Raw genomic sequence first — 9,259 nt, forward strand, 5'->3', positions numbered from 1 at the left:
CACCACACGTCAAACAGACTGTACCGACATTTCCCGAAGCAGGAGCATAAGCTGGCGTACTGGTAACAATTCCATGTAGGGGCCGAATGATGTGCGCAAGACTCCTAGAGTTCTTGTCGTGGTGAACGGGATGCATTGGGGAGCTGTTTACTGGTACTAATCATAGCCGCTAATAGTTCAGGCGGAGAATCGTCAAACTCTGTTTTCTATCCCACGGTGACACAGGTCTGTAGTATATTCTGCAAGCCCTAGTATTTTGCCAAACCGGATATTAATCCAGGATTCGTATGGTCTCCAGTCTTTGGGACTCAATGTTCCCGGTCACATTTGTCTGCACGAAATACGATCCAAGCCTAATGATCACGAAATCTCGTCTAGCGATGAATTCCATATTTTTCGCGAGGGACCACCGTGATCTCTAAAACCAATCTACGAATAAAAAAAATAAAACCACAACGTTTTCTTGTTTATTTGTACTGAGCTCGACATGTTCAAACGACCTTTGAAAGTTGTTACTACGCAGCCTGGTGATTTAGGTATGGCATTTGTCAACGAAAGCTCAAGCCAAATATATTAAGATAATTTCAAGTTTCTTAAACGTTAATTTAAAGCGCTGGTAAGGGCTTCTGTGTGCCGATCGTAGCGCTAGAGGCTACGTGGGTGTTTGCGTGCCACTGATGATGATGATGGTACATGTGCTGGACATGGCTGCAAGCAACATGACCAAACTGTAAACTGTAATCCAGGCACCATCTGCGATGGGTACCTCTTTAATTATATATTCAACATCATTTCCGCATTTTCTTGGTCAATATATTCGTTTTCACGTCGCCGCATCGCGCCAAAAAGCCTGGTGCTAACGACAAATCTCAAGAAGCCTCCAAGGCAGGACAAGCCGCCGACGGCTCAGCAAGGAAGCGTGGCCAGCAGCAGCATGTACCACGGGGCGCCTCGGGACCGCGGGGACAAGGTGCCGCTTTCTGTTCTCCTGTTCTTCTCGTCCTTCCCCCTCTCTAATCTTATCTCTCTGTCCCTCTTCGTTAATACAAAATGTTACAACCCAAAGCGCCAGCGCCTTACGCCCCCGCCCAACGAAGTGTGGATGGAGGCCATCATGAGCAAGGGTAAGACGCCAGATGGATACATTCCCGCCTCCGCCGTCTCGGCCAGCGGTGTGGCCACGTCTTCGGCTGCGGGTTGGCAAGGGAGAGCGAGAGCGCCTCCAGACTACCCTCAAGCGTCGGGTCCTCAGGGACCTGTACAGTATCAGCACTACACTGCAGCCCCCAGTTATCAGGGGAGACCGGTAGAACGTCCTCCCTCTTATCAAGGGAGAGCACCGGAGAGTTACCAAGGGAGACCTGTGGATGCAGGATATCAAGGGAGAATGATGGACGGAGCGCCGGCATATCAAGGGAGAACAATGAACGGACCTGCTAGTTATCAAGGGAGACCGATGCCTGGTCCTGTGTATCAAGGGAGAGCGATGGAGAACCCTGCTGGATATCAGAACAGGCCAATGGATGGGGGCTATCAGGGGAGGATGGAGCCACCACCAGGTTACCAGGAGAGACTGGCGGACGCACCCGTGGTGTACCAGGGAAGGCTTATTCAGGGCAATGCTGCTTATCAGGGACGTGCAGTGGATGGCTCTGCAGGAGGGAAGCTTTATCAGGGCAGGATGGCTGAGACGTCGTCTTCGGGGAAGATGGCTGAGGACTACAAGAGGGAGAGGAAGCTGCCTCCTAGAGTGGAGGAAATGCTGAGAGAGCAGGTGAATTTGGACGAGTCTGTGCTGCACGACGCGTATGCTGTGGCGATGGAGGATCTAATCCCGGAAGAAGAGGCCAATTTCGTGGCTAAAGGACTATGTCACTTGTGCGGAGTGAGCGATAACCACTTCGTGCCAGTGGTGAATTTTTGTCCACATGGGGACGAGCACCACTCGCTCTGTCGGGAACATTTGCGCAGCGTGTATAGAGTGCGACTGGAAGCTCTGTTTGTGGGCCGGAACGGATCTGCGCCTAATCGTCGTCTACTACGCTGCTTGATCTGTACGCGTGGATGTCCGTGCACCAGATGCACGGCTGAGAAGGAGCTGGAGGTGAAGAAATACAAACGCTATCTTATGGACACGCTGCGTCGTAGTGGACAAGGGTCAGTGAATGCTGTGAAGGACGATCGTGCTGTTGCTGCCGTAGCTGCTGCCAAGGCCTCTGTGTCTGCTCCGACCTCTGATGGGCGGTTGACATATGGGGGCACTCAAAGCGTGAACACAAGCGATGCTCGTCGATACGCTCAGTATCCTCCCACACCACCAACGGAAGGTCGTCCTCCCATGCAGCGGGACGGATTACCAACTCACAGTGCTGAGGCAGAAAAAGCGTACGACGCACGCAGTCAAATACAGTTCAAGCCGTCCGAGAGTGACAAGTACCCGGCGGATGAACAGAATACGCGTGATGGCTTTGCTCCTAGTATGCAGGCACAACCGAAGTCTCCGTCGCAATATCCCCCCGTCCCGAAACGTGCAGCCAAGGATACGTCGGCTGGTATGCTCGCTGTGATGGCGGATAGTGCGCAATCTAACGATCCTCGTGTTGCTGCTCGGGTCGCGTCGCCTCAGGTTCAACACGCGGAATCACCATCAGCGGCAACCGTAATGAATTGTGCCGAGTCGGAGAAGTCGCTGGTTCAGCTGCTAAGCTCGTTAAATCAAGGTGGAACGCCCGCCAGCTCAGCAATGGACGCGAGCAGCCAGTCGAGCAAGGACGGTAATAATCGTCCAAGTGACTCACGCTACAATACGAATGGAATTGCAGCGAGGAGCGAAAGCGGTGTGAAAACTCAAAGTTCTGGCGATGTTGAGATGAACGCGTCTCCCCAGACGTTCTCTGGTCGTGGAATTGCTGACCGCCGCCGTCAAGGAGAGAGTCCGTATCAAGATCAGTCATCCACTAGCTCAAATGAGTCGGACAGCCCGCGTCGCCCGAGTGTTGGTACGCGGCCAATTGGTGAGACTCCGCCGCGCAAGCGGAAGATTAGTGAAAGTACAGGCGAGGACAGTCCAGCGCCTCGTAACTCGGAGGATATGTCACGAGATGGTTCCAAGCCTACGCGTCGTGACGACAGCTCTGTGAAACAACAGAGTAATGACAGCAAGGCCCAACACAAGTCCATTGCAAGCCCGAAGCTCAGCGCGAAAGACAACACCTTGAAGGCAGACAAGAAGGAGAACCACGCAACTCCTACGCCGACGCCGCCACCTCATCGTGGACCTGGTCGTCCTCGCAAGTATCCTCTTCCTGAGGGAGTTGCACCTCCAGCGAGGAAGAATGCACAGAAGCCTGCCCCTCCTGTAAAGCGGGGAAGAGGTAGACCTCCGAAACATGCTAAGCGAGTGAAGCAGGACGATGAAGAGACGGAGGATGAGAGTTATCGTCAAGAAGACGAGGAACAAGACGACGACAGCGGATCGGACAGTGAACTGGACGCGAACTTAGATTTCTGCGAGGTTTGCCAGCGCGCTGGAGACCTTGTCTGCTGCGATAAGTGCCCACGTTCTTACCACTTGAAGTGTCTGCACATGACGGAGAATGATCTGCCGGAGGGAGATTGGCAGTGCACTGAGTGCAAGAAACCATCGCGTTTCGACGCGTATTCCACTGCTGTGGCTGCAGAGAAGACCTTGCTGGACAGGTGTCTGAAGATTGTGTCGTGTCTGAAGTCGCACCCGTTCTCCAAGCCGTTCCTGACACCCGTGGAGAATGTGCCGATGTACACGCGGGTGGTGAAGCAACCGATGGACTTGTCGAAGATCGAGAACAAGCTGAAGAAAGGAGCGTATGTCGTTGACAGCAACATGGCGGCGTCTGGTGCCAAGAAGCTGGATGTGACGCACTTCGCCAATGATATTCGACTGATGTGGTCGAACTGCAAGCTTTTCAATGACGACGGGTCCGGTATCACGCGTGCGGCGGATATCCTGTCGGCGGGCTTCGAGCGTCTGTATAAAGAGTCTATTGAGCCTCCGTTGGCTTCATGAGCTGGGTGCGGAGTAGGCTAGCCATCCACTTTTACAGTACATCGGAGCAACTTTTAAGTGGGTCAACAGCGCTCACGAGGATTCGTATGGACGTTGGTATCTAGGGCAAAATCGACATGATAAGTATGAGTGCGTTATCCCGCTTGCTATTATTACTTTTTTTACAGTTTTTTTTTTTTGATATGCTGCTTGGCCTAGCAGTTATTTTTCAGTGACCTAAAAGAACATTTGCTGAAATCTGCAGTCGTTGTGATCGTGATGGAGCTAGCTTTGGACGAAGAGGGTGCCCAGGTGACAGCCGTGACGTCGTACGACCCAAGCTTTCCTCCGGTTAATATCTTGGATGGGTAAGCGTGCACTTTTATGATAAGATATTTTTTTATCGTAACCAGCTATTGATTGCGGTATTGTTTTGATAAACAGCGAACAATCGTCAATGTGGGTGACAACTGGAAGCTTTCCTCAAGAAATCGTAGTGCAGCTTGCAACAACAGCGTCAGTCGTTCGTGCTAAAATGTGGACACGAAATGCCAAGGAAGTGACGGTAGAATCTTGCAGTGGGCCAACACCTACAAAATGGGAAAAGCTATTTGACTCAAGTAAGTCAGTCTTAAGAGAAGATTCGTTTTTTCTTGATCACATGATAATTTTTGGTGCATTTTGTTGCCAGAGTTGAAGGAGACCGATGGCGAGATGCAAATCGTTAACGAGAACGTTAAGCCGACGGATGCGTCCTTCATTAAGTTCAAGATTCTTTCCGGTTGGGACGACTTTGTGGTAGTGCATCGGGTCAGCGTGGAAGGCTCAACCTCTCGACGATAAAGCAGCTCTATATTTCGCTAAATGTATCACTTTGATCCATTTTTTCTCCACTACTTTTTGCCGAAGAACGACGTCAGCGACTTCATTCCGGTGCGATCCACATTGGCTAGTTTGCTCTTCTTTTTAGCGCTGCCTGCATTGGACGGAGTTGATCTCTTGGACCCATTCTCGGGTGTTTGACGTCGGTCGAAACGCTTAAAAGTGTCCAGTGGTGCAGCTTTAGCCACAACCTTGACTTCCACCATTTTTTTCACCCTACATACAGCACAAAAGCGTCAGCATCACTAAATAAATATACTAGAAGTACCGTAACGTACTTGAATTTGTCGCAGAGCACATCAATCCACTCGTTCGAAAGGTAATTGCCCACAATATCAATTGCTTCACGGTAATGTCTTGCAACATCTTCCTGGGTCACAGTACTGCTCGTCTCCTTCTTGTTGTATCCCGGTAAATTTACCTGGTTATCGATTGCTGCCGCCTTAGTGTTCGCCTCCAGCTCCTGCTTTGCCAGCACTGCCGCCACCTTCTCCACTCTACCGCTCAGCCAGCTCGAAACCTTGCTTTCGTTTGCCTTAATGAAGAGGTTGTCAACTCCTTCCTCACCTCCGACTGCTTGCACGTCACAGATCGTTTCAATCATCTCCGGACGCAGCGTCGAGAGCTGCAGTAACCAAGTGTTGCCATCACGTGCCAGTAGATCGTAGACTGACGAGAAGCGTGTGCGTTGCCCCCACGCCGCATCCAGCAACACGAAGAGCGCGTCGATTGGCGAGAAGACCATCACTCCACCGTCTTGCAGCACGCAGTTGCCTACGAACCAGCTGCGCGAGCCCTCGATGGGTTGCATTCGTTGAAGCTCTAGGAGTTGGCATTGGCTCTTGTCCAGAGCCAATTGCCGTGTTCGAGTGGAGTCAGCAGTTGAGCGTGAGGTCCATGTGACAACGGAGAGGAGCGGGGCATCCGTTGCGTCCGAGTGGAAGCGCCCCAAGTTGACGGACGAAGGCAGCGCCGACGGTACTAGCGCGATCACCTTGCGACCCATTTGACCAAAAAGTTGCTGGAAGTTCGACAGAGTGAAGGTTATTTTCCCGCCAGAAAAGATCAACTTTTGGCAATTATTGTGGTGTACATTTGGTGTATATTTTGGCGCCATTTTTGTTTGGATGGATCAGTAGCGAAATTGCGTCAACATGGCCAAGAGAGCTGCACCCAAGCAGAGCTCCATCATGTACGTCCACCTGGTCTGCCTGCAGCTACTTTGACGTGCTGACCTTCATGAGTGTGTGTCATTGTCAGGTCGTTCTTCGGCGCGGGGGCGTCGCCTCCAGCCAAGAAGCGAAAACCTGCAGAAAACGATGCGGTGAAACCCGCAGAGTCTCCTGTTACACCGGCAAAAAAGCCAAAAGTGGAGAAAGAAGAGAAGATAGAGGTTGTAGATGTTGTTGAAGAAGAACAACAACAAGACGAGGAGGATAAGCAGGTGGAGGAAGAGCCGGAGAACGTTGAAATGCAGGAAGAAGAAGACGTTGAGATGCAGGAAGACGACGACGACGAGGTTAAGAGCAAACCTAAGCGTACGTAGCTGCAGTAAAGGACACAGTGTTTTTCCATGGACTTATGTTGCTGTTGTTTTTGCTGCAGCTGGCCGACGTCGTCTGCGTCAACGCGTCGTGGACGAAGAAGACGAGGACAGCGACTTGGATCTGCCCATGAGCTCTGAAAAGAAGGAGAAAAAGCAGGAGGTGATCGACATAACGTCGCCGACGTCGACTCCTGAGAAGTCTAAGAAGAAAGAGGGAAAGAAAGCTATGACTCCCGTGAAGACTGTCAAGAGTCCGAAGAAGGAGGTAAAGAATCCCAAGAGCACTAAAAAGGAGGAGGAAGACGTTGAAGTGGTTGGAGAAAGTAAAAAAGTTGAAGAAACTAAGCCGAAGGAGACCAAAAAAAACGAGATCAAGAAGGAAACTGCGTCTGCATCCAAGACGAGCTTCTTCACTCCTGTTGCCAACAAGAAGAACAAGCTCACGTCGACGCCGTCTGATGACAAAAAAGTTTGCAAGATCAAGAGCGAGTCAGTTACAACAGACTCAAAAGAAACACAAGCAGACGGTGATGAGCCTCGCGAGACCCCATACTTCGAGCTGGCGCACTTGTTCGCCAAGATCGAAGAAATCACAGGACGTCTCGTTATTCAAGACCTACTCACAGCCTTCTTCCGTGACGTCATTCGTCGCTCTCCAGACGATCTGCTCGCATGTATCTATCTGTGCGTCTGTGTGGACCTGGCGCCGCCTTTCGAGAACTTGAAGATCGGAATTGGCGATGCCATCCTCATGAAAGCTATTGGCGAGGCTACCGGCGCAAACCTCAAGTTTATTAAGGAGATGTATCACAAGGAAGGAGATCTCGGTAAGGTGGCGCAGAATGCGCGGTCCAAGCAGAAGACTCTGTCGTTCACGTCGCTTAAACCCGCGACGTCTAACGGCAGCGGACTCACCGTGCAACACGTGTACAACCAGTTCGTCAAGATTGCCAAGATGACTGGAAACAACTCGCAGCAACAGAAATGCTCCATTATCAAGGGATTACTAGTTAAGTGCGAGAAGGAGAAGAAAGACAAGGGCGCGCAGACAGCTGCTGAGGGGGCCAAGTACATTATCCGTGGACTTCAAGGCAAGCTGCGTATTGGACTAGCAGAAAAATCGATCCTGATGGGGTTGACCTACGCGTTCATGGCGGACAAGGAGTACAAGGACAAGGACAAACAACAGGAGGCGCTTACCTTTGTCAAGAAGGCGTTTGCTGAGTGTCCCAGCTATAACGCGTTGGTTGCTGCCTTTTACGAAGTCCAGAAGGAGATTTCCAGCGCTCCATTTCTTCGAGTCAAGGATTTCGCCAAGGTGGCCGAGAAGTGTGTGTTGACTCCAGGCACTCCAGTGTCTCCCATGCTTGCGCGTCCAACGAAGGCGTACGCGATGGTGTTCGATCGCTTCGAAGGGAAACCATTCACTTGCGAGTACAAATATGACGGCGAACGTGCGCAGATTCACATCCTGCCGAACGGAGAAATAGCCATTTTCTCACGCAACTTCGAGAATTCTACCGAGCGATTCCCCGATGTTAAGCTAGCAATCACGAACGCTGCTAAGAAAGGCGTCGTTGATAGCTGTATTGTTGATGCAGAAGTGGTTGCCGTGGATCGAGTCACTAACAAACGTCTGCCGTTTCAGATCCTAAGTACACGCTCTCGAAAGGTACTTTCGCTGTATATTTTTTTCTATGCATTTTTGTATTTAACGTATAATTGCTGTAATGTTGTGACAGAATGTGAAAGTGGAGGATATCAAGGTTCCTGTGTGTATCTACGCGTTCGACCTGCTGTTCCTGAGTGGCGAATCGTTCCTTGGTACTCCGCTGGCCAAGCGTCGTGAAAAACTCCGTGAGATGTTCGACGTAAAGCCTGGTATCTTTGAATTTGCTACGTCATTGGACGTCGAGGATGGCGTGGATGTCAAGGATAACCCAGAGGCGATGGAAGAAGCAGTGGATAAAGTTCGCAATTTCTTGGAAGAGGCTGTGCGTGAGAACTGTGAAGGTTTGATGGTGAAAACGCTGGAGAAGGAGGCGACGTATGAGCCAGCTAACCGCTCGCACAAGTGGCTGAAACTCAAGAAGGATTACCTTGATGGTATTGGTGACTCGGCTGACCTGGTCCCCATCGGTGCGTTCTATGGTCGTGGCAAACGTACGGGCGTCTATGGTGCGTATTTGTTGGCTTGCTATGACCCAGACACGGAGATGTACCAGCCAATTACGAAGCTGGGTACTGGGCTGTCGGATGAAGTGCTTAAGCAGTTCTACGAGCAGCTCAAGGAGAAGGTTGTGGACAAGCCTCCTAGTGACTATGCGATCGGCGATGGAATCAAGCCGGACGTTTGGTTCGAGGCGAGTTGTGTATGGGAGATTTTAGGTGCAGACCTGTCGATCTCGCCCAAGTACACGGCTGCGATCGGTTTGGTGGCCAAGGACAAGGGCATCTCACTGCGTTTCCCGCGCTTTATTCGCATACGTGACGACAAGGAAACGACGCAGGCCACCAACTCTTCTCAGGTGCGACGAGATATTATATTGTTGTTTTGACAGATAACTAAGCGTGATGTTGTTGAGTGTAGATTGCCGATCTGTATCGCGCCCAGGGCCTCACGACTGTGACCAACGGCGAAGAGGAAGAGGACGACGACATGCTGATCTAGGTACAAATGGAACTAATTGGCACTGGTAAACCTAAACTTTTCTCATCAAAATCTAGCTCTAGAGTTTGTGTATTGTGTCATGTGCTCAACATTTTTAAGCAGAGTTTCTAACGAAACGCATTCAAGAAACGTCCCA

At 50.9% G+C, this 9,259-nt stretch overlaps 4 protein-coding genes across 10 annotated transcripts; 3 read left to right on the plus strand and 1 right to left on the minus strand.

Moving 5' to 3' along the window:
* Positions 1 to 934: 934 nt before the first annotated feature.
* Positions 935 to 4,045, plus strand: PPTG_04771 (hypothetical protein; the record flags this gene model as incomplete). The annotated part of the gene is made up of 1 exon (XM_008897058.1): positions 935 to 4,045. One exon carries the CDS (start codon positions 935 to 937, stop codon positions 4,043 to 4,045), a length of 3,111 nt encoding a protein of 1,036 aa, XP_008895306.1.
* Positions 4,046 to 4,161: 116 nt separating this feature from the next.
* On the plus strand, positions 4,162 to 4,867 carry PPTG_04772 (hypothetical protein; the record flags this gene model as incomplete). Its single annotated transcript, XM_008897059.1, has 4 exons — positions 4,162 to 4,168; positions 4,290 to 4,392; positions 4,469 to 4,644; positions 4,716 to 4,867. 4 exons carry the CDS (start codon positions 4,162 to 4,164, stop codon positions 4,865 to 4,867), a joined length of 438 nt encoding a protein of 145 aa, XP_008895307.1.
* PPTG_04773 (hypothetical protein) lies at positions 4,666 to 5,962 on the minus strand. The gene is made up of 2 exons (XM_008897060.1): positions 5,185 to 5,962; positions 4,666 to 5,122 (listed from the first exon to the last, which is right to left on the minus strand). The coding sequence occupies exons 1-2, from the start codon at positions 5,910 to 5,912 to the stop codon at positions 4,918 to 4,920; spliced, it is 933 nt and encodes a 310-aa protein (XP_008895308.1). The 5' UTR covers positions 5,913 to 5,962; the 3' UTR covers positions 4,666 to 4,917.
* Positions 5,963 to 5,965: 3 nt separating this feature from the next.
* PPTG_04774 (hypothetical protein) lies at positions 5,966 to 9,253 on the plus strand. 7 transcript variants are annotated; one of them, XM_008897062.1, is made up of 5 exons: positions 5,966 to 6,098; positions 6,151 to 6,444; positions 6,512 to 8,124; positions 8,195 to 8,980; positions 9,043 to 9,253. In XM_008897062.1, the coding sequence occupies exons 2-5, from the start codon at positions 6,378 to 6,380 to the stop codon at positions 9,121 to 9,123; spliced, it is 2,547 nt and encodes an 848-aa protein (XP_008895310.1). In that variant the 5' UTR covers positions 5,966 to 6,098; positions 6,151 to 6,377; the 3' UTR covers positions 9,124 to 9,253. The 7 variants fall into 7 exon arrangements, with proteins under 7 accessions (XP_008895310.1, XP_008895309.1, XP_008895312.1 ...); XM_008897061.1 differs by having other exon boundaries at positions 6,167 to 6,444; XM_008897064.1 differs by having other exon boundaries at positions 6,151 to 8,124.
* The last annotated feature ends 6 nt before the right edge of the window (positions 9,254 to 9,259 follow it).

This window comes from Phytophthora parasitica (assembly GCF_000247585.1).
Source record: "Phytophthora parasitica INRA-310 unplaced genomic scaffold supercont2.5, whole genome shotgun sequence".
NCBI classification, from domain to species: Eukaryota; Oomycota; class Peronosporomycetes; order Peronosporales; family Peronosporaceae; genus Phytophthora; species Phytophthora nicotianae.